This window comes from Mustela erminea, chromosome 12, assembly GCF_009829155.1.
Source record: "Mustela erminea isolate mMusErm1 chromosome 12, mMusErm1.Pri, whole genome shotgun sequence".
Classification (NCBI taxonomy): Eukaryota; Metazoa; Chordata; class Mammalia; order Carnivora; family Mustelidae; genus Mustela; species Mustela erminea.
In genome coordinates, this window is record NC_045625.1 from 71,541,263 (window position 1) to 71,566,467 (window position 25,205).

Genomic DNA, 25,205 nt, shown 5'->3' on the forward strand with positions numbered 1-25,205 from the left:
TTTTGGTGGCGGAAATATTGTGAATTCCATTGAATAAGACAAAGTGAGACTCTGGTAGGGAAATACTACTAGAAAACAGGAGAGTGGCTACTAAGGACTCACTGTGCAAAGAAGGAAGACCCCAGAAGAGCTGGCTATATTTCTGATGCAAGTTTTCTGCCAAAGCCTTGACATAGAGGAGCTGTTGATAGAGAGCTGCTCTGGTTTGCCTTCAGTGTTCCAACCAGTTTTGGAGGCTGTGGTGACCTGTACATCAAGAGGATGCAACAAATTCCCTAAAGATGTCCATTGGAATTCTGACCACATTTGTTTGGAAAATGGCACCTCCTCTTTTACTTTCTTCTCTAAAATCTGGAAAGCCATTCTCTTCTCCATTTGTCTCTCCAAGAGGGCCTGGATGTTAAGGCAGGAAAAGAAATTCCACTGGCCTCCTTGTGTTTAGTAGCAGAGTCTTTCCTGAGATAGGTGTCTGGTTGATGGAGGTAGACTTGCTCTTGCTGAAAATCGGAGTGATAATGTGGGGAGGAACATGTTCTTGGCATGGACCTGCCAATAGGAGAATTCTGAACTCGATGGGTTTGAACAGTCACTACCTTTAATTGTTGGGACATATAGACAACCCACCGGGGCTATCTAGATATGACTTCTCAGGAACAGGTTTCAGTGAGATGGAAATTGATTTAGATTGAGTCACAGTTAAAAGGCAGTCTGGCAGTGGTGAAACAGACTTGGTGGTACACATGATGACAAGCAAAGAAATCAGTGGGATTCCTTGTCTGAGACAGATGTGGTAAGAGATTGTTATCTTGTGAAATGGTGGGGTCAAGAGTGGAGATGGTATTCAGAGGTAAAGTGGCCTCTGGTTGTCTGAGCATTATATGGTAGGAAAGGAGGAAAGGCAGGGGGTAGAGGTATAGAATGGTTCTCTGGGAATTAAGAATCCTAGGCTTTGGGCTCTAGTGGGAGGGAGTACCTAGCGGTGAGGGTAAGAAAAAGTCAGCTAAAGGGGTCATTGGGTTAGGTGAGAAGATGGAAGGGATTGGGGGAAGACTCAGGCAAAGAGCCTGGTATTAGGTCTGGAGCAACTGCAGAGAAGTCAGGAGACGAAGTGAATGATGACTCAGTCCCAGAAGCTGTAGGAACCAAGGGGATCACAGAGGGAGTAGCATCTTCCAGGGCCTCTGGAATAGCAGTTGTGTTGTTACACAACCCACAGAAGGGGTCTGGACATAATAGTTGACGAAAATGGATGATATCATGACGTTGGCCTAGGGGGCTGTGGGAGACAGGAGTTACAAAGCTGCAACCAGGACCTGAGGAAACATATGTGACCCTGGCAGGTCTGGCAAAGGTAGCCCCCACTTACCAATATCCCTAAGACTCAAATTCTGAGAATTTTCCATCCCATGTCAATCCCAGGCTTCCCTGAGGCCCTAGAAATACATAAACTCTGCTTAAAAGAGGGGTACAGGAAAGAAGGTAATGTTTACTCACCTTTATTTACAAGAGAAAGCACCTTTCTTGCCTCCTTTATTTCTCCCTGGCAAGTTTTCCACCCTGGGAAACCAGGAGAATGATGAAGATAGAAGTGAGAAATCTTATAAAAGACTGAATATAGTGTCCTTTAAAGATATCCTTGGTAGATTCGACTAGGAAAGCTCCCAAGAATTAGGATACAAGGTCACATGATCAATGATAATAATAAGACTTGCATTATTTGATCATTCACAGTGGGCTTTTATATGTATTATCTATCCCATGTGTTACTGAAAACCGCCCTATGTGAAACATAGGTCAACGGTTACCTCAAAGAGGAAGCTGAGTATCCATGATGTCACAGGTCTTTCACAAAGTCTCAGAACTTCAGTAGTTTTGACTCTTAACGTCTCACATGGCCATGTATTGAATAGCACCCATTGCCCAGATCCATTACTGCTTCATGCTCAGTCATGGTCAGAGCAGGGAATCTGAGAAGGGTTTTGCACTCTGACTGCATTTTCATGAGCCTCTCCTCTGAGGCCTCTGTTTTCTGAGAGGGAATGTGTCTGGCATCCTCAGAGATCATGGACTGGGCCCTCATGGAAAGGACAGGAAGGGCCAGCCTTGGAGAGCTCAGGTGGAATAGGCAGAACCTTACCTTTCAGAGTCCCACCTTTCCTCCTCTTGGCTCTGCCCTGACGCTAGAATGAAAAGAAAAGAATGAGGGGTGGGGACTCATCTCTCACTCTTCTCTCAGAAATGGAGATATTCTTGATCCAAGAATACCAGGGCTTTATTTTAATTTGTAGAATTTTGTGTTCCTTGCTTTTCTCAATTTTTAGGGTGATAAAATACTTTCCATATTTACTTTGAAAAACAAAGGAGGATTTTATTTGGGAGGTCCACACTTGATATTCTCACTCAGAAGTTCTTTGTTCAATCAGGACATAGAAACTGAAGCCTGAGACTCACATCTGTGCTCCCTTAGGTAGACCCTGTATCCTAGGCTATAGCTCAGACCCCAGTCTCTTCTCAGAGGCTCAGCACTGTTCTCCTGATCAGCCCAACATAAAGGCAGGCTTGATTGAGTGATGCTTGACATCGTAATGTGACTCATGATCAAGACCTGGGAAATTTTGTTTATTTACACAGACCTCATACTCTCCAAATAACCCAATTTAGAACTGCAGAATCATTATGTTTGGGCTTTTACCCAAGACCCACCACCATACCCAAATAGACTATGAGTTTCAAGTAGAAACCTTAGTGCTTCCTTAATCCTTCGCCCTATCAAATCTCTTTTCCTAGAGGAGTTAATGTTTATTCTTTCCTTAGACTTCCCATTTTAGGTGTTTCTCTGACCCTACCAAACTCATTTAGAAATGTGGGAAGAGGAAGAGGAAAATAGTCATTCTCTGAAGGGCAACTTCTGGTTCCAGATCTAATATTTAAAAAGCCTGGGAGTCAGGGGCACCTGGGTGGTTCAGTGGGTTAAAAGCCTCTGCCTTTGGCACCCGTTATGATCCCAGGGTCCTGGGATTGAGCCCCACATCGGGCTCTCTGCTCAGTGGGAAGCCTGCTTCCTCCTCTTTCTCTGCCTGCTTCTCTGCCTACTTGTGATCTCTGTCAAATAAATAAAATATTTTAAAAAATAAATAAAATAAAATAAAATAAAAAGCCTGGGAGTCATCACTTCAGTCTGTGAAAGAAGCAAAATGCTGAACAGACTAAAACCCAATGACATTTCTTGGAACCATAGTGGTAAACCACTACCTCAAATCTTCTGAGAGTGTCAGTGCATAAAATCATACCTAAGATTCACTTACCTGAAACAGAAGCACTGGAGGCTCAACACAGCTCTCCTGGTAGGAACACTTAAACTGACACTTTGACAAATTGCTGGAGGATGCATATGGGCTAGCATGAGAGTGAGAAATTCCTGGGATCATAATCTAATGGGGGAACCCCCATTTATTTATGGGTTACATTACCAGTAACCCAACCAAGTTCTCACAATAGAGTTACCAAAAAAAAAAAAAAGAAAAAAAAATTGCTCAAGTTTCTGTCAGGGGAATGTGGTGTTGGAGAGAAAAGAGAAAGGTAACCCATTCTGAAAACATTGTGAAGTATTCCCAGAGTGTTTTCCATAACATAAACCTACTCAATGGGAAAAGCCTACCAGAGTGTTGTGCCCCATGGGAGAAGGTAAATTACCCAAATACAGCAGCCCCCTCTAGGCTTCCTTTCTCATCGACAGAGTGGAACAAAACAAAACAAAAACTTTTAAACACTAGTGAACATCATAGTCCAGGGACATAAGCCCATTAAAAGATGAATGATTAATCATATCTCCTCCCCTGACACCTTGCTATACAGTATTGATGGCTCTGGTGTAGGAACAGGCTCATAGCTAAACAGAGCTGCAATGTATAGTTTCTATTTAGGGAAAGTTAAGGAAACCTAAAGACACTAGGGGAGACAAAAACAAGGACATTAGAGGAAACTGCAGGCTCTGATATGCATAGCTACCATAAATATTGAACCCACCCCAACACCTGACCTGATTAACGTAATATTTCACATTAAAATCTGTTTATTTCAGTTCCGATTACTTAAGACATCATGTTTGGCTTTCAAAGAAACTTTGAAAGCCATGCTAAAGGCAAGAAAAAGCAAACTGATAAGACAAACCAAGCATCAGGTACATATTCAGATATGACAAATTTCAGAATTCTCGTATGTGGAATCTAAAATAACCACAATTATTATGTTAAGGGCTTTAATGGAAAAGGTAGACTACATGCAAAAACATACAAGAACAGCCAAGAGAGCGAAATTCCCTGAAAGAATCAAAAGGAAATGTTAGAAAACAAAAGCAGTATGACAAATGAACAGTGCCTTTGATTGACTTATCTGTAGGTTCCATACAGTAAGGAAAGAATATATGAGTTTGCATATATGACAGTAGAAACTTTCCAAACTGAAATACAAAGAGAAAAAGAATTTTATTAGTGCTAATCTAGAATATCCAATCTAGATAAATCTAGAATATCCAAGAACTGTGTTTCAAACTGTATAATAGATATGTAATTGGAATACCAGAAGAAAACAGAACAGAAAAAGTTTGAAGTAATAATGGCCAAGGATTTCCCAAGATTAATAACAAGTTAGTGATACATTTTGGAAGTTCAGAGTACACCAAGCAGAGAAATACTAAAAAAGTCTATACCTGGACAAATCATATTCAAACTGTAGGAAAACGAAAGATAAAATTTTGAAAGAATCCAGGGGGAAATATAAACCCTACCTCTAGAGGAAAAAACATATAAACTATGACATATTATCATAAACCATGAAACGAAGAAATTGGAGTGAAATGTTTAGTGTTGAAACAACCATCAATCCAAAATTTTATATCTAGTGATATTATCCTGCAAAAGTAAAAAAGAAATAAAAACGTACACAAATAAAATAGGGAATTCATCAGCAACAGACCTACTGTGCATAAATGTTAAAAGAAGTTCTTTGAGGAGAAGGAAAATAACTCAGATCTACATAAAGGAAATGAAGGAATAAATGATGATCAAATAAAACTTTAATTTATCTTATTCTCAGTTGTCCTAATAATAATAATGTGTTGGGTGATTTTAGTATATGGATAAGTAAAATGAATGGCATCAATGCTACAAGGGACAGGAGGGATTGGACACTCCTACACTATGAAGTGGTATAACATTTTATGTAAGTGGACTTAGAGTAGTTGTAAATATATATTACAAACACTAGGACAACCACTAAAAGACTTTTAAACAGAATAATTGAAAGACTAACAAAAGCGAGAAAATACAATTATATATAATACTTATTTAAAAGCAGAAAAAGAGGGGAAGGAGAGGTATAATGAATAGCAAACAGTAAAGACAAGATAAAGATATTAATCCTACTATACCTAAAATACACCTGGGACACCTGGGTGGCTCAGTAGGTTAAGTGGCTGCTTTCGGCTCAGGTCATGTTCCCGGGGTCCTAGGACTGAACCCTGCATGGGACTCCCTGGTCAGTGGAGAGCTTGCTTTTCCCTCTCCATCTGTCTGCTGCTCTGCCTACTTGTGCTGTCTCTCTCTCTCTCTCTCTCTGTGTCAAATAAATAAATAAAACCTTAAAAAAAATAATATCACTAAGTGGAACTGGTCTAAATTCACCAATTAAAAGAGGAGACTGTCAGAGCACATTAAAAAAAAGAACTAATTTTATGTTGTCTATAAAATATTCACTTTAAATATAAAGATACAGATAGATTAAAAACAAAGAAACAGAAAAAAATATACCATGCTAACACTAATGAAAAGAAAATAGGGGTAACTCTATTATTTTTGACAGACTTCACAACAGGAAAATTATCAGGGGTAAAGAAAAGCATTATATAACAACAAAGAGGTCAATTATCCAAGAAGATAGAACACTCGCTAACAAGTACACATGTAAAAACATAGTGTCAAAATATGTGAAGCAAAAACTAGTATAATTGCAAAAAAAAAAGAAAAAAATGGATGAATCCACTGATATTGTTGGAGATCTCAACAGCACTCTCTCAGAAATGGGCAGATTCAGCAGGCAGAAAACCAGTAAAGATAAAGTTGACCCAAACAACATCATCAATCACCTTGCTGTAATTGACATTTATAGAATACCTCATCCAACCACAGAATACACATACTTCTCAAGCTCACATGGAACATTCGCTAAGAGGGACCATATTTAGGACCACAAAACACACCTTAACAAATATAAAATAGAAATCACACACATGGCAATTCACAGACCTGTACCTCTAGAACTAATAATACATTATATGTTAATATAAAATTTTTTTTTAAAAATTAAAAAAAAAAAAGAAATCACACACAGTATGTTTTCAGACCATAGTAGACTTAAACTAGAAATCAACTACAGAAAGATAGCTGGAAATCCCAACATGTTTAGATTAGATTAAATGACACACAATTAATACACAGGCCAAGAAAGGAGACTCAAAAGAAAAAAAAATATTTTAAACCAAATGAAAATTAAAATACTACTGAAGGGGCACTTAGGTGGCTCAATCAGTTAAGCATCTGGCTCTTGGTCTCAGCTCAGGTCTTGATCTCAGGGTCATAAGTTCAAGCCCTGTCTTGGGTTCTACACTGAGTATAGAGACTCATAAAATAAAATAAAATAGAAAAAAAAATTACTTAAAACTTGTAAGATTCAGCAAAAGCATCATTTGGAAGTTGTTTTCAAATTCATCTATTTGAAAAGAAAGATTTAGTATCTCTGAGGGATTTTACTTACCTGATTGACATCTCTGTTTCCAAAATACTGGTAAACATGGTTTCCTCTTTTGGTAGCACAGCACCAGAAGGAGGAGCCCCACCCGACCCAGGAAGGCAAGGATGGGAAGACTGAGCAAGTGTAATTGGAGTTCAGCCATGGTTCAATAAGGCTTCTCAGACAAAGATGATTCACATCATTGCAAGTGCGCTCCTGCCTCAGGCAGCTGGGCATGGAGAATGCATGTGCTAGACTAGAGTTCCAGGCCCACATCACAGGGCTTTAGTATAGACACCAAAGGTTCCTGAGTGCTGGGGAGGGGACAGCACAGGAGAGAGAAACTCACATGCAACCCTTCCCCCACTATCCAGCCCAGCAGATGTGTCCATCCTTCCTGGCCTGTTAGATGCCTCCAACCTACCTTCCTGCTCTACCTAGTCACATATCATATATTTACCTTAGTGAAATGTTCTCAGTCCCCTGTTACCCTGATATTACCTGAGACCCTTCTCTCTACTTGATGATCTCACTTTGAACCTCAATTCATCTCTGAAGGTTTGCTCTACCCCGGGATTTACACCCTCAAGATCTACTCTGCCTTCAGCCGCAGCTCTCCCTCATGCATTTTTCCCTGTATGAAGTCAGAAATAGACTCAGCCGCAGCCCCACCCCCATAGATCCTCAAAAGTATCCAAAAGTACTGAATACCAAAAAGTATTCAAAAGTTCACTAAAAAGCATGAGAAAGCAGAACAGCCTGTACCAAGCAACAGAAAGCATGACAAAGAGGGAGACAAGGGCACGACACACCCATGGAACTGAGGCAAACAACTTAAAAACTTTGAGTAATTCTTTCATTTCCCCAAATCCCTCTTAGGCTATTCACGCCCTACAGGTTCTCTTCCACACGTATAGTGTCTCTCCCTCCTGCTCCTTTTTCCCTCTGTCAAGTCCCCATTCTCCCCCCAACATTTTTAAAGGTTCCTTTATTTTACAGAGCAAGGGTGCTGCATCACAGCAGACCAAACTCACCTTGATTTAGGAAGTGAGCTCCTCTAGCACAATGTCTAATGAGCACAACTGTAACTATACCTAGCAATACCTTTTGGTTTTTTGAATGACACCTGTGTTTATTTCTTCCATGAAAACTGTTTTTCCTACATAGTTTCTACCTTTTCACCAAAATACCTTATTGTCATCTCTACCATTGTTAAATACTAATGTCATTTTTGTTGATGGCTATATGTATTTATTTCCTCTCCCCACACTACCTAGTCATTTAATAGTTGGAACCAGTATGACTTCATTATTTAGATTATAAACTATAGAAATTAAGCCATGTATCATTTCCTTACTTGACTTGCCTACATTCTCTCGCTGATGAATCAGTCTTGGCCTTAGACACCCAATCCTTTCCCACCCAATCGTTAGCCCTAGACACCCAAACCTTCCTGTAAGGATTTGCCAGTAATGACAGCCTTCTTTTCCTCTCTTAACCTGTGTCCACAGCTTCACCATTGTTTCTCCCAAAGGAAAGCACACTTCTAGCCCGCCCCACTTCACATACCCTCCCTTGACTGCAGGACGTATGTACGTTAAAAATCCCTCCACATATCTTTGAATTTCTGGAATTGTTTTTAAACAGAAAGTGTAGTCTTAACTGTCCCTAAGACCCCTAGGTCTCACTACTATAAAAGCATACTTTAAAGTCTGAGCAAGATTAGCTCCACCCAAAAAAATTTTCAGGTGAAAAGCGGTTATAAATATGGCACATCGAATTGATTTTTCAAACCAGGCCTTGTTTTAAAAGAGGCTGAGAAACTGATCCCAATTAAAGGAAACTAAAGATACACAGCAACTGGATGTAGTACGTCATCCTAGACTAACTCCTATAAGGAGGTTTACACACACACACACACACACACACACACACAGGACATTACTTGATAAGTTGATAAAAATGGAATTTGAGTGGGAGATTAGTTAAAAGTTTAAGATCAATGTGAAATTTGCCATAGGAGATTAGTGTGCTGCCAGAGAATATTCTTTTTAATAAGAAATACTCTATGAAATATTCAGGGAGAAAGTATGTGATGCATTAAATATATTCTCAAATATTCAAGAATGTATGCATAATTTTCATATGCATATATGTGTTTTATATGTAGAGAAGGTGAAGGAGAAAAAGAGAGATTGTAAACAGGTCGAAATCTTAATACGTACATCTGGATAAAGGTATATGGCTTTACCATCTATGCAACTTTTCCACAACTTTAAAGATTTTATTTATTTATTTGACAGAGATCACAAGTAGTCAGAGAGGCAGGCAGAGAGAGGGAAGGAAGAAGGCTCCCCACTGAACAGAGAGCCCAATGCGGGGCTCGATCCCAGGACCCCAGGATCATGACCTGAGCCGAAGGCAGCAGCTTTAACCCACTGAGCCACCCAGGTGCCCCACCACAACTTTATTTTTAAATACATTTTAAAAATGAATTTAACCCAACCTTTGAGATTTCTGGCTTTGATTTCAGAAACTACTGCCTCCACCATACCCTGACCCCAGGTGTGCAATGCTAACTTTAAAACAGTTGTCTCAGATTCTGTCTATTGCAAGAAACCTGGGATCTTCTTTGCACATTTGAAACATGCTAATATTTCAACAGAGTTTTACAAAACTGGCAAAGACCACCCCCCTCGAAAAAAAAGAAAAAAAAGATTTTAGAAGTTACATGCTATATAAAACAAACAACAAAGAACAATAGTTCAACATGGTTACCAACATGGAACCCCTAATTCTTTTTTCTCTAGTGCCACCAGGTTGCATGTCTCATGGGTTTTGCAGTGTGAATTGATTTGCCAGCACTTCGTTTGCTCTGGTAGTCAATTTCCACTCCTCCACCAGATTTCCATCTTCCAAAACTGTGTTGACAACTTTTGTCCTTTATGCTCCCCTTTTTGTCATCCTTAAGCATTAATTTTTAAATCTTTTACTTGTTTTAACAGCTTTATTGAAATGCAGTGCACATACCATAAAATTTACCCATTTAACATGTATAATTCCTTGATTTTCAGTATAGGCATCACCACAGTCAATTTTAAAACATTGTCATGACTTAAGGGAAACAAATCTGCAAACTTTTGCTATCATTCTCCTCCCCCCTCCTTCCTCCAACTCGAAGATGAATCTACTTTATGTTTCTAGATTTCCCTATTCTGGACACTTCATGTGAATGGAATCATATGTGGTCATTAGTGACTGGCTTCTTTCATTTAACGTGTATTCAAGGTTATCCCTGTTTTGGCTTTTTGGCCTTTTTGGCCAAAAAATATTATATCATAGGGATATGTTATATTTTATTTACCCATTTCTCAGTTGTCAGATGTTTGAATTGTTTCCATCTTTTGACCTCATAAATAAGATAGCTATGAACATTTGTTTACAAGTTTTTGTGTAGACCTATGTTTTCATTTCTTGTGAGTATATACCAAGAAGTGGAACTGCTGGGTCCTATGTTCACCCTATGCCTAACATTTTGAACAACTGCCATACTGTTTTCTAAAATAGCTGTACCATTTTTCATTCCCACCAACATTGTGTGGGGGTTCTAATTTCTTCACATTCCCACCAACATTTCTATTCATTTTGATTTCAGTCATCCTTGTGGGTTTGAAGGTTTGGTAAATATTTTGATTTGCATTTTCCTGATGATTAATGATATTGAGAAATTTTCATCTAATCTTTTACTTTTAATGCCATTTTGAAAAGAGGGGAGTTTTTGATCTACTTCATTTAAGGTGAAACATAGTAGTTTATTTGGAAAATAACAGGACATATTTTTCTTCTAAATATTTGAAAACACATAGTGTCAAGTCTTTAACAACATATACAGTTTTCCTCTTGACTTTTTGCAATTACAGTTACTGAGTGATTAACGACAATGAAATTCTGCCCTGAATTTGCTCCGAAGATTACTTCTTGTGTGGGGTTGAGGAATTCACTCAAATGGCTCCTCAGGGTTGACTATAAGGCAGAGCAGAACTGATTGCCAAAGCCTCTAAAGCCCAGTGCCTTTTTGTCACCAATTCTATGTACACCGGTTGTGAATAAGGGTGTTCCACAGGTGGTGAATATCAAAGCAATGTGAGAGCTTTGACGTGGACACATAGCATATGTCTCAGAGATGGATGGCAAGATTTAAAAGGGCGTTTCCACTTTAATCAGTGTATGGCCCCCACCCAATGATAACAGTGCAAGTTGGGTGACAGATATGTGGGAAGTTATATTGTTCTATGTGCTCTTGGACATGTTTAAACATTTCTGTAGTGAAAATCATTTAAAAAAAAAAAAGATGTTGGGTGCCTCATAAGGACAGGGTGTAGGAGTCAGGAGGAGACCTGGCAAGGGTAGATCAGTCCATCAAGACTAGAAGTTAACTCTCTCAATAAAGACACTTCAGAAAAGTATATTTCCTTTGAGATTGGGAAGGAGTCCTCTTTCCATATAATAGGAAAAGAAGAATGGGGAGATTTTTTGGGAAGGATTTGAGTTTGTTTTGTTTTGTTTTTTGAGAGGCTCAATCACTGCTTTCTTGCCCCTCTGTGAACTGTGGTCCAGTACATCTGCTGGGCAAGTGAAGATGGCCTAAGTTTGAGGAAAATAAAGGAAATTTGAAATAGATCTGAGGGCCACTCTGAGTGTCTCAGTCAGTTAAGAATCTGCCTTCAGTTCAGGCAATGACCCTGGTGTCCTGGGATTGAGTCCTGCTCCTTGCTTGGCAGAAAGCCTGCTTCTCCCTCTACCTCTGCCAGTACTCCTGATTGTGCTCATGCTCTCTCTCAAATGAAATTTAAAATAAAACAAATTAGATCTGAGAACACTGAAGAGAGAATGTACTAAGGAAATAGTGACCTAACTCCATTTATTTTGCTCACCTTAGTGGGATTTGGATAAGGATTTGTGTAATGAATGAATGATTTCCAGGTAGTGCTGGGGCTGAATTTCATGTGGCATCAATAGACTCAGTTGTGAGTAGACTCAGTTTTGACATGGGAGATTTAATCCAATGGTCATCAGTTACATACAGAAAGGCACTTCCAAAAAGGCAGAGAGATTAGATTCTTCCAGACAGGAAGAACTGAAGGGAATTAGATGGGGTCCACTTGTACTGGAGCCTGTTTTTTTTGTTTGTTGGTTGGTTGGGTTTTTTTTTAATTGAAGAATGGCTGATGCAATATCACATTAGTGTCAGGTATACAACTCTATGCTGTGCTGTGCTCACTGCAACTGCAGCTACCACATGTCACCAGATAACAGTTACAGTACCATGGACTCTATTTCCTATGCTGGACTGGTGCTTTTTACATGTTGGTTACCCGACAACCCATCAGTGAGGAAAGGAAGAACAAGGCCTTGCTGGATAGGCAAGAAGTGGAAAGTGGGTGCTGTGGAGTAGAAAAATTAACAGGGACATATAAGCTGGAAGGACAGGGGCATGAGGAAAAGGAACAGAATGTCAGACTATAGTATTCCCGGTGGCAGAAGTATTGCCAGTAATAAGCTCTATGGGTGGCGTGAAGTACACTGGATTGGCCATAATGGACCCTAAAATGAGATTATGTAGGAACCAGCGGGCTGCGTTATTGGCTGGTCTGTCTGCATAGATGTCCCCCTCAGGGCCTCCACTGCATCAAATCTGCATTCTTTCTGTGACCCCAACATTCAGATAGTGTAGGGTCAATGATAACCTGGACAAAAAGCTACAAGTGTGGTAGTGAGGGAGGTCATGGACACCTGGTTTTCTGTTTTAGCCCTGAGCAGTCCTGAGACTGTCCAGAAGACTACCTCAGGTGTTCTCTAGCACACTCACCCCATTTTGAGTCCCAGTCTGAGGTGGAGTTGTCTTCCCTCCAGAGCCCTGTTGTATGGGAATGTGTGCCATCATGCCCTCCCCCCCCCCAAAAAAAAGCATTCTGTGGAGTTCCATGATAAGCCCCCAAACATCTGTATCCTGGTACACAGTCTAGAACTCACCTCTGGTTCAGAAGTTGCACGTCTTCTGGGGAAGAGCTACCAAGGCTCCACTAAGGCCGTGAATATTGAAGGTGGCAAACCGCCATCCCTAGCCATAGTAAAGGCCGTATCTTATATATTGTCATCAAGTGTGGATGGAATGCAGGCACCAAGATCACCTTTCCCCAAAGGGGATGCCATGCCTGACAGCCTGCAGGTATTGCTTGCATACTCAAGGAACCTTTTTGGTATAAGGCATCGGTAGGCTGTGCCAGATTCCAGTCTGCCTCAAAGTGGTGGTGCCTGGATCAGACTGAGGAAGGAGGGGAGCGGGACAGGGTCCTGAGAAGGGGATGAGTAGACATAAACTTTTGTTCTACCAGCAAGGTCCCTCTTTCACCTTTTCATTTCATCAAAGGTGTCTTATCCTGGAAGGTGGTAGCTGCCTTGTCAACATTCCTATCACTAACATCTAAGTGATGCTTTGGTTCTGCAAAAAACATCCTCAGTCCAGCAGCCTGAAGAAACACCCAGGAAAGGGAAGCACTTTCACTGGAAACCTCAATGTCAAGTTTAACGTGACTAACAGGAAAGATTCTTCAGCATCATCTAGGGTATTCTCTGATGCTAACCCAACCAGCCCAAAATCAACCCAAACAACACCCCGCCTCCTGAAAACACATTTGAGTTTACCCACCTGTGGAATCCTCAGATCACTGACTTCCAAATAATGATTAAGCTACTGTAACACAATAACAGTGAAGAAACAGTGGCTTAATCATTTTCTGAAAACTATACCTGTCTTTGATCTTCCTCAGATATAGAAGACTTGCTGTAAAAGATGGAAAACATTCAGTGAGGGGAGAGGTGTGAGCTACTATACAATTTCAGGGAGTCTAAGCCATGGGACAGGAGAGAGAGTGCATCTCCTCAAACTTCATCAGAGAGGGAATGGGCTTTTGGGGACTTTTGGGGGCACATGATACATATTTCTCAAGAACTCCACGAGACTGGTCACCTTTTAGAAACCAAAGGAAGCAATCAGTAACAGCAGGAACTGAGTTCCCCAAAACCCATGCTCCCAAGACAGTACACAGAACAGACATCACTATTACTAGGGAAATATTTATTCCTCACAAGCGATTATTTTGGTGTAGGAAATGCCCCCCAAAACCCTCTCACTGGAAATTCTGGAGAAGTTTTCTATCTAAATAGTAGAGATACATCTCTGCACACAGTTCCTTCAGGAGTCCTGAGAGTGACGGGAGGCCACGGAGCAGCCTGATGCCCGCAGGCAGCATTTGGGTGGGGCGCAGGCTCCCTGAAGGGATGGAGAGGGGATACCTCTGATGCAGAAGCTGGTCCTGAAATGCCACAGCTTTCTGAGGCTGTCTGTCCTTGTTTCTGAGCTGTCTGTTACTACTTCCAGTAAGGCCTTGGCCAGCAAAAACGGCTTCTTGCTGGCAGGACCCGGTATTCGTCTCCTTATGGGCATTAACCCTGTAGTTGAAAGGGTACCCTGGGACAGGCTGTACCTGGGCCTGCACTTGTGTTTTCTGCTGAGTTTTCCCAAAGTTGGTTGGGGAGGGAATGGGCTGCTGAGGGCAGGTGCTGCCTATTGCATGCCGATGCCTCATTCTCTCCTCTTGGAACTTCCCAACGGCTGTCATGATTTTCTGAGCTTCGGGCATCCCAGTAAAGGCAGCTTGCTTTCCACAGATGATAGGGGAGTGGGCTTCTCCTGGGAGTTTTGCCTTTTACATTTTTTCCCAGGAGGAAGCCATTGCAAAATATCCTTCATTTTTTTACTGAAAAGACTTTCAGAAGGAAGCTGACCCTTCTGTGAAAGGCTTTCAGGAGGAAGCTAACTCTTCTGTGATAGGGTCTGGGAAGGCTGGCTTCACAGCTTTACCTTCAATTTCACGTCCTGAGTAGGGAACCTCTTCAACGCCACATATTTAGTAGGGAAACTGTTCTCCATTAGGATATTCCCAGTCTTGCATCCCCTTCTCCAAGCTCTTGTGCCTTGGAGCCCTGAGGCCTCATGGTCTTTGCAGCTGGTGGGGGGGGGGTTCTTATTCTGGCACTTCCTTAAGACAGGCTTAGGGACTCAGGGCTCCTGCTGTTGTTCCCTAGTAATTCCTGTGTCCTCTGGATGGACATGCAGCACCTGGGAAGCTCTTGTGTCCCTGGGCATGAGTCAGTGAGGCCTTATAAATCAACTAATCTGAGGCAGGGGGCAGTCCAGTGCATTGGGCTTGGGCCTGGCTATGCTCCCTGTTCTCCATCGTAAGCTTTAACTCATTCAAGGATTGTTCTTTGAGATTCAGTGATTTAGGATCTTGCGGAATTGTTATGTTTGTTGGGATGCTGGTTTTGACTTGATTATTTCACTTTATAATTTGGGAGCTAACTGGCGTGTTGGATGTCAAGATGCTAGGTTGTGATTGATGTGTATGAAATTCCTTGGTCCTGAATATCTCGCTGGACTCTGTGGGCCCAACAGGTTCTGTTGTGCCCTCCTCTCCTACCTCTCCTCTCCTACCACTGAAATTTGCACTCTTACTCTTTGGCTCACGTCTGAACCCACTTTGCCTTGTAGGCAGCCTTGGGGGCCATCTGTTGCCTATGGTGTCATGTCTGACAGGTGTAAGAGGCTGGCTGCTGTCCTTAGTTTTCAGAACATCCTCTGCAAACTGATGGTTGATATTAGAGGGTGATTGCCTCAGAATTCTGTTCTTCCTTCCCCAAAGTTAAGGTGGCAGGGAGAGGATGATCCAGGATAGGGGCTGAATTTGCTGTTCCTTTGTCTCTATGGAGAGATTTCAAGCTTCCATCAAGGGGGTTGAAGCTCTCAGGTTTACAGTTTGCCCCAGAAATCATGTTGGTTGAGGAGGAAAGGCTAGAATGGAATGTGGACTCTTTCAATTAAAAGATCTCTATGATTTCAAGGACCCTAAAGGGAAGACCCCAAGTCACCCTCTTATTAAACCTTTTAATATGGACTTCCAGCTTCTGTTCTGCACTAGGTTCAACAAAGGGAAGCTCCTGGAAGGTATTCAGGGAGTAGTCCTCAGTAGTCCTGATGGTGGCAAACTTCTCTGTTTTATTTCAGTCTGGGATTTCTCAGAAAGAAGTGATGTCGGCTTCCTAGTATTCCATGAATTACACACAGTCCCAGGCAAATGACCCTCACTGATTTCCTCAGACTTTCTGTGTAAATGTATCTTCAGGGCATTTTCAAGTTGTCTCTGACCCATAGTCTCCTCAGACACCATGGAGTTTTTCACTGATGGGCTCCTAAGTTCTTTCTCAGAATCCGACCCCATTTCATTATCTGAAGAGCTAACTGGGTCACTCAACAGATAATCTTCTGGGCCATTCTCGGGGTTGTGTCCCCCATCCTTCTTCAGGTCATCATTGTCCTTCTCCAGATTTTTGTCCTTCTCCAAATCATTGTTATCCTTCTCCAGGTCACCTTTGTACCTCACCAGGTCACTGTCCTCTAGCTGAAGCATTTCTGGGTCCTCCACATACACACTTTTAGCCATACTCAATTTGATCTCACTCTTATTAGAGATCCCTGAGCGTCCACAATGGCACAGAGACTCAGGTACCTGTGGAAGAGTACTCGGACCACTCATCCATGTGAGAGACTCATGTATCCTGCGGGGCAGGCCCCACCAGTGTTGGATGAGCCTCTTTTGAAGGTGACGCTCTGGTTTTTTCCGAATCTCATCACTGAGAGGAAACTGTGCAGGAGGGGTAGAGATAGCAGCATGGGTCTGGGAGGCCCAGGGTTTGGGAGAAGGGTTAGGAACTAAAGGACAGTAATCCTCCTAGGATCTTTGGACAACAGTGGGTAAACCCCACATGTTTCTGTACCTTTTGCAACATGTTCCATTCCAGATGTTGCATTTCTGTTGACATGAGACTCTCGGAATCATTTTGAGGTCTGTGAAAACACACTCCACAGATCTTGATGTCAGGTAGAGGACCAGATGGCAGGATTGAGAGTGGAGACTGAAGGTGGGCCTGGGGCTGGACATAAGGGATAGGTAGGGGCTGGGTTTGAGGCAGGAGTTGAGGCAGGTTCTAAGGCAAGGATGGAGGAAGCGGATGGGGAACTACTGGGGATTCCTGCTCTGGGGAGGCATTCGAGATTTTATCTGAAGCATCAGTAGCAGGGAAGAAGGACTCACTATGCGGAGTTTGGAGACCCCAGAAGAGCTGGATGGGGGATTGCTGTAAATGGCCCTCCTCCAAGGTTGTAGGATATGGGTGCTGCTGCTGCATAGGCAGCTCCTTTGATTGGCCTTTGCTGCTCTAGAAAGGGAGGGAGGATGCCAAATCATGCTTATCAGCACTTGTTTGCTTTGGAAAAGAGCCCTTTGTTTCCTTCCACCTGAGGAAGTCACTCCTCTTTTGAAATTGTTTCTCTAGAAGTGCCAGGGCATCAGGACTGAGAAGTGAGAGGTTACCAGGCTCTGCAAGGTTGGCTGAAGGGTTTCCCCTGGAAGAAGTCTCTGAGGAATGGAGGGCCAGAACTCGATAGAAATCATGTGGAGCCAGGGCTGAAGGGAAGAAGTCTTTGGCATGAGTTTGCCACCAAGGGAGGTCTAAAATTGATAAGCTGGAGGGGTCAATGCCTGTGATTGTTGGGACATAAGTACACAACCCATCAGAAGCTCTCTGGGGGTGAGCTCTCTGGAACAGGCTTCCTTGAGATGGAAATCAGTTTAGATTGAGTCACAGATAAATTGCAGTCTGCGGTGGTGACACATACCCGTTGGTGGTGCATGATGACGAGCAAAAGTCTCAGTGGGATTCACCCTCCGAGACAACTCCGGTAAGGGGCTGACTTCTTGGGAAAGGGTAGGGTTTGGATACTGTTTGGATATTACAGTCCACTGAATGGGCATGATGGGGTTGGACAGGAGGAAGGGGAGGGGGCTGGGTTGGGAAATGGTGCCTTGGGAATTTGGAATCCAAGGGAGGAAAGGACTCTTATGGCAAAGAATCACCCAGTGGGAGGGCGGAAAAAAATCAGCTGACAGGGATCACTGGGTTAGTTGAGAAGTTGGAGCCAGGTGGTGGGGAAGGCTCAGGCAGCGAAGCTGGTATTAGCTCTCCTGGAGGGACTGCTGAGAAGTCAGGGGAGAAAGTGAACGATGAAGAAGTCACAGGAGCTGTGGAAGCCAAGGGAGTAGAATCTTCCAGGGCCTGCAGGAACACCAGCCAACTGATCTTAGCAGTTGTGCTATTACATACCTCACAGGTGGTGTTCTGGACATAACGGTTGATGAAAGTGGATGGTATCATGATGCCTGGCAAAGGAGGCTGTAGGAGACAGGAGGTACAAAACTGCAGCCAGGACCAGAACGAGGGGAAGAGGCCTGACAAGGGAGGCACCACCTGAAGCCTGATGCCCCTTCACAATGCCCCACCTTTATGACTTCACAGTGTACTCAGTAGCCTTCACCCCAATACCTGCTCCTATGGCAACCCCCTCCCATGGCTATGACAGACTGCAGTGAATCCTGCAATTGCACAAAACGTGCTCTAAGAGGCAACAGGATCGAGGGTAAAAACTGGTCACCTTCTTAAAGTAGAGATCAGCTTCTGGGTCTCCTCCACTTCCCATTGGTACCATCTGTTGTCTGAGGAAACAGAAGTTATATAGTGAAAGTAGAAACACAGGTATTGACACAGGAGTCCCCATATGGGACATCCTTGGGATGTTGGGACTCTGAAAGCCCTAATAATAAATAGATGAGGGAAAATGTCCAATGATGTAAAGCTGGTTAGTAATCTTGCTTCATGTATAAAGTACTTTCATGTAATTTATCCATGTGATGATCAGACCACCTCTCTGAATTAGAGAGGTCAGGGAAGACTCCTGAGTACCCATGATGTCACAGAGCTTTCACAAAGTCAGGAGACAGAAGTTCTGACTCTTGAAATCTCACATGGCCACCCATTGGGCAGCACCCTTTGTCCAGACCATCACTGCCTCATACTCAGTAATGGTCAAAGCAGGGATCTGAGAAGAGTTTTGCACTCTGGCTGCATTTCCATAAGCCTCTCCTCTGAGGAAATGTACGTAGTTGCTCACATCCTCAGAGATCAGGGACTGGGCCCTCATGGAGGGGACAGCAAGGATCCCCCTTGGAGAGCTCAGGTGGAATAGGCAGAACCTTACCTTCCAGTGTCCCTCCTTTCCTCCTTCTCTTGGCTCTGCCTTGACGCTAGAAGAAAAATGAAAAGAATGAGGGGGGTTGGGACCCTTAATTACTCTTTTCTTGGAAATGGAAACATTCTTCATCCAAGAATTCTAGGACTTTTTTTTTTAACTTTATTTATTTATTTGACAGAGATCACAAGTAGGCAAAGAAGCAGGCAGAGAGAGAAGGGGAAGCAGGCTCTCTGCTGAGCAGAGAGCCCTACGAGGGGCTCCATCCCAGGACCCTGAGATCATGACCTGAGCTAAAGGCAGAGGCTTAACCCACTGAGCCACCCAGGTGCCTCAGAATTCTAGGACTTTAATAGAACATTGTGTTCCTTGCTTTTTTTCAGTTTTTAAGGTGATAAAATATTGTCAATACTTACTTCTTTGAAAAATTCAGGGGATGACTTTGTCTGGGAGGTCCACACTTGGTATTCCCAATCAGAAGTCCTTTGTTCAATGAGGACATAGAAAAGGAAGCCCAACAGTCACACCTGTGCCGCCTCATGTAGGACCCTGTATCCTAGGTCATAGCTCCCACCTCACTGTCTTCTCAGAGGCTTAGCAGTGTTCTTCTGATCAGCCCAGCATGAAGGAAGGCTTGATCAAGTGATGCTGGACATGGGAATGTGACTCGATATGATCAAGTGCTGGGAAACCCTGTTCTCTTACACAGACCTCTTCCTCTCAAAATCACCCAATCCAGGACTGCAGATTCCCTGTGTTTGGGATTTTATCCAAGAACCACCACCACACCCAGATAGACTGTAGTTTCAAGTAAAAACCTTAATCCTTTCTTAATCCTTACCCCTGCCAGGCCTCTTTTCCTAGAGGAGTGAATGTCTGTTCTCTTAAGACTTCCCATTTTAGGTGCTTCTCTGACTCTACCAAACTCCTGTTAAAACCTGGGATTAGGGTGCTGGATGGCTCAGTTGGTTAAGTGTCTGCCTTGGGCTCAGGTCAGGATTCCAGGGTCTTGGGATCTAGCCCCACATTGCACTCCCTGCTTAGCTCTCCCTGTGCCCCCCCACCTCTGCTCACTTGCTTTCTCTTAAATACAATCTTAAAAATAGATTAATTTGGTATTAGAAATTTAAATCATAATAATCTATGTTGAGTCCCCCCCAAAGGATTTCTTACCTTTTGGGTAGTTTTGGTTTTCCAAGTTGGAAATGGATTCCCCACCAGGTAGCACAGAACAGGAGCAATCCCAACCCACACAGGAAGGTGAAGTTGGGATCAGTTTCCAAGCACGTTGAGCCAAAGCTCAGACATGGTTTAGTATCGCTATTCAGAAATGAGAGAACACTCCAATGTTTGATGTCCATTGTCTGAAACACAAGACAGCCTATACTGTGCACACGCTGAATATATATCCTCCCCAGGCTTACATCACAAAGCACTGTCACAAAGGGTTTCTGAGGGTGAGGGAGGGGACAATTGAACAAGGTGTGTCCACAGCCCCTCCCCCACTCACTAGTTCAGAAGACCCCTCCTCCCCTCCTAGGTCCTTCAGGTCTGCCATCCTATTTTCCTACTCCTTTTCATCATTTATGAAACGTATGAAATCTTCTGTTTGTTCCATTTATAATTCATATTCCCCCTTTACTGTTTACTGTTTGAGATCTTGACTTGGGTCTTACCAGATCTGTGCCTTGAAAGTCTTCAAGACTACCTGGAATTTTTGCTTGTACCCTGACATTTACACTCAGGATCACATAGGTCCTCAGATCCAGCTTTCATATAGAATGTGTTTGCCTGGGACACCTGGGTGGTTCAGTCGGGTAAGTAACCACCCTCAGCTCAGGTCATGATCTGAGGATTCTGGGATCAAGCTCCACATCAGGCTCCTTGCCCTACGGGGATCCTGCTTCCCCCACTGCCTCTGACTGCAGCTCCCCTGATTGTGTGCTCTCTGCCAAATAAATAAAACCTTTAAAAGAAAACGTGTTTACCTTACATGAACCCTTAAAGTTCTTTCATACTTACTTAGTTTTGTACATGTTGCACAGCCCATTTCAGTTTTTGTTTTATTCTGCCTTTAGTATCTTCCATTAGAGAGGCTAACTCAATTAAACTCAATAATGCATTATTCAATAATCCTAAAACTAAAATCAATATAAAATAAATGTAAATAATTAAACCTTCAAATTGTCTTGGGGGTAACTCTGTAGCACTCATATTCCTAAAGTTAGTGACGTTAAAGTACATAAAAGGTTTGAGGACAAGCCAACACACACACACACACACACACACACACACACCCTTTGACAAAACAATCCAGTATATTTCATATTGAAGAATAAAGTGTTTTCTTCTTTCATTCAGTCTTTCATAAAATTTTGACACAGTTCTTCTTATTCTACCTAAAATACTGTGTCCTGTACATCAATACCCTAATAGGTGTACCAGTCCCTTCTCAGTGAGTTGCATCCCTGTAACAAATGCCATAGACCGGGTGGTTTAAATGACACACATGTATTTTTCATAGTTCTGGAGGATGGGAATTCCAAGATCAATGCACCACAGATTCAGTGTCTGTTGACACCTTCCTCCTGGTTCACACGCAGGTACATCTTCTCCCTACATCCTGATGTGGCAGAAAAAGTGGGTGAGAGGTTTCTGGGGTCTCTATTCTAAGGACACTAAACTCATTTATGAGGGCCCCACCCTCATGACCTAATCACCTCCCAAAGTCCCCATCTCCTAATACCATCACATTGGGATTAGTGTTTCATCATATGAATTTGGGGAGGAGCACAAACATACAGTTCATAAACTCCCCAAAGGCTGGGATAAGTTTCAGGCTGCTAAGTAAGCTGTTGATCCCCTCCTCTGGTGGCAGGGTGGGACCCAGGAGTGTCACAGCCTTCCTGCAGAATGTAGTCTTGAGGATCCTCACCTGGATGCCCTTGTGGGCCTTGTATATCCTTTCCTAGGAGTGCCTTGCCAGGAAAAGCCTCTGAGAAGCTCCACCCTATATTATGATCCCCACGTATGTTTGAAAATCAACTACCTGTGACAGTTTTTCCATGTTCCTTTTTGTCAGGTCCATCTTCTTTTCTAAACTCTTTTATCTTCACGGCAGCTGTCCTCTGAACTGCTTCCTAACTTCTCATGTCTTTCTTAAACTGGGATGCCCTTTATTTGACACCCCTGGCCTAGCATTATTAACTTGGTCATCTGTAAAAGGGTAGGACAGCCTTCACCCTGGCCCAGCAGAGTCTCCTTTCGGTTCTGCAGGAACAGGTCACCTGCCTGGAAGATCAGACCTGCCAAGAGGCACCACTTCTTCCTCATCCTGACATGCAATCTCAGCCACATTTTCATTTAATAAATAGTTACTTTTGGAAGCCAAGAGACACAAACACCTGTTAAGTCCTGGTCTCCGTCCTTAAGGACCTCATGGTGCTGTTCTAGGGAAAAGCCGTGTACATGCTGAGAGTTACACAAGGACACAGGACAGGTATCCTGCCACATCTGTGAATTGCCAGGTAATCTCTGGAACAGAGGAACAAAGTGACAGGTACTGTGGGTCACAAATGCTCACACACACCATGCTCCTTAGAAAGGAAACTCTGCATGTCTAATCTCTGTAATTATCTGATACAAATTAATAACTTTGAGAAGATAATCAAAGAATAGCTTTTCTCTTTTAAAAGGGCATATGTTGGCCAGATATCCTTTTGTACATTTATGTGCCTTGAGTTAAAACTTTTCTCAGAACCTGATAGAAGTTCCTTCAAAATTTAAAGGAACAAGACCTGAAAGGGGTGTGTGTGTGTGTGTGTGTGTGTGTGTGTGTGTGCGTGTGTGTGTGTGTATAATATATATATATAATCTCACAAAAAATAACCTCCACTGAGGATCAGTAGGGGAGGTTCACAGCACTTCTCCTACACTAACAGCAAGTGTAAATGATTTGCTACTTTCTCAAGAAGTTTACTGGAAGCAACCTCACAATCACCCCATGATCTAAGCAGCTCAGGTGTTAGTGTGTCTCTATTATGAAAGAACAAAACTGAAGCTCAGAGAGGGTAAGTGACTTCTCTAGATTGCTCAGCCGTAACTCATAGAGCACTGACGATGAAATCCCCAATGTTCTCAACGCCTCTATTTTAAATAATAAGTGATATCCTAAAAAGTCATCTTAGTCCTAAAATTAAAGCAGCCGTGTGGCTTGAGAGTATCTACTTTGTCTATTCAATGCTGGCAGGTTTGTGATAAAAGAAACATTCTTTTTATTGTTCTATCACCCCTTTAGGTACGTTTTACTTTTCACTCTTGGCACCAATGTCTTGATAGGTTTTCTCCACTGGCCTCTGAAAACCTGCTTTCAAGAACCATATTATATGACTCTCAGTAAGGTGTAAGTAACAAAAGCTTAAAATGTCATCCTTCGCATGAATACATCTCACACAGTTTACAGACATCTAACCCTTAAGCCTTATACTAAAACCTTCAAACGAACATCTTGGGCAGCCATCCGCAGGTAGCAGAGATGGCTTTTGGTAGAGCGAGATGTTCTCAGAACCCAAGGACATCTTCCTTGCTGACCTGGGCCACCACATAAGTCTGGTCCTGGATTTTATACTACACTTGGTTGTATCGTCTCCGAGAAGGAGTATTTTCCAAAAGCTCTAGCAAGATAATAGGCTTCTATTTGAAGAAATTCCATACAGATAAGAGTAGATTCTCATATGTCCTCCATTTTCTAAGGACAGTCCTCCATGCTCTCTCACTCCCATCCTCCTCACTGTCCCTGGGATGAGCCACATGAGGACAGCTGTTTTCGGGATAACAAAAGGCCTAAAGAACAGATTCTGGGGCAAAATCCTCTTACACTGTATTGAAAACAGTAGCTAGCTCTAAGATGTCTCTCATTCTTTCACACACCAAACTCACTGAAGTCTACTATGGAGTATTTCTAATAGAAATAACAAAACAGGGTATTGCCTCAGCCCCTGAGCAGGTCATAGTTTAGTGAGACCTGCAAACAACTATAATGAAGTGAAGTGATGTGAAATATAAAGGAAGTAGGAATACACACACAATAAAAACACGGATAAAGGAGTCTTCTACCAGGAAGGAGAAGAGAGAAGGGTTAGGGAAAATTTTATAGCTGGTGCCAACTGAGATGAGCCTTGTGAGGTATTCAGGACTTCCTCCTCCCCCTCTTCTCCCTCCTCCTCTTCCTCCTCTTCTTCTTTGTGTAGACTTTATGTTTTAGAGCAGTTTAGGTTCACTGCAAAACTGAGCAGAAAGTCCAGAGTTCCCATATGTTCCTCTGCTCCCTATCATACACACAACCTCCCCCATTCTCAATATCCAGAATGAGCAGGGGTCATTTACTATAACCAATGGACCTACAACGATACAGCATTCTCACTCAAAGTCATAGTTTACATTAGAGTTCACTCTTGGCATTGTACCTTCTATGGGTTTGAACAAATGTATAATGACATGTATCCACCATTGTAGTATCACACAGAGTAGTTTCACTACCCTAAAAATCCTCTATGCTCTGCCTGTTTATCCCATCCTGCCCCCAATCCCTGGCAATCATGGATCTTTTACTGTCTTCAGAGTTTTTTCCAGAATGTCATCTTGTTGGAATCCTACAGTGTGTAGCCTTTTCAGATTTGCTTCTTTCACTTCAAGATATGCACTTAACGCTCCTCTGTGACTTTTCATGACTTGATGGCTCATTCCTTTTTGGTGCTGGATAATATCCATTGTCTGGATGTACCACAGTTGATTTATCCATTCACTTACTAAAGGACATCTTTGCTGCTCCTCAGTTTTGGCAACTATGAATAACTCTCCTATATACATATTTTTAGGCCACGTTATTGAGACTTAATTCACATACCACATAATTTACCCATTAAAAGTGTACAATTCAGTGGCTTTTACTGAATTCAAAATATTGTGCATTCATCACCACAATCAACTTTAGAACATTTTCATTATTTTTTTTTTTAATTTGACAGAGAGAGTGAGAGAGCATAAGCAGGGGGAACAGTGGGGAGAGAGAGGGAGAAGCAGACTCTCTGCCGAACAGAGAGCCCAATGTGGGGCTTAATCCCAGGACCCCAAGGTCATGACCTGAGCCAAAAGCAGACGCCTAACCATCTGAGCACCCAGGCATCCCCATTTTTATTATTCTAAAAAGAAACTC

The 25,205-nt window shown here is 42.5% G+C and overlaps 1 protein-coding gene and 2 pseudogenes across 1 annotated transcript; all 3 read right to left on the bottom strand.

The window, feature by feature from the left end:
• Positions 1-595: 595 nt before the first annotated feature.
• LOC116570008 lies at positions 596-14,489 on the bottom strand (annotated as a pseudogene).
• Positions 14,490-15,857: 1,368 nt separating this feature from the next.
• LOC116570009 (spermatogenesis-associated protein 31D4-like) lies at positions 15,858-17,599 on the bottom strand. Its single transcript, XM_032306508.1, has 3 exons — positions 17,585-17,599; positions 16,930-17,124; positions 15,858-16,637 (listed from the first exon to the last, which is right to left on the bottom strand). Exons 1-3 carry the CDS (start codon positions 17,597-17,599, stop codon positions 15,858-15,860), a joined length of 990 nt encoding a protein of 329 aa, XP_032162399.1.
• Positions 17,090-20,352, bottom strand: LOC116570500 (annotated as a pseudogene).
• Positions 20,353-25,205: the final 4,853 nt, after the last annotated feature.

Excerpts from the sequence above, each read along its gene's own strand:
- LOC116570009 (XM_032306508.1), bottom strand. Across the intron at positions 16,638-16,929 it reads CCCCAGAGCAGGAATCCCCA|GAGGATTACTGTCCTTTAGT; the intron begins GTAGTTCCCCAT and ends CAAAGATCCTAG.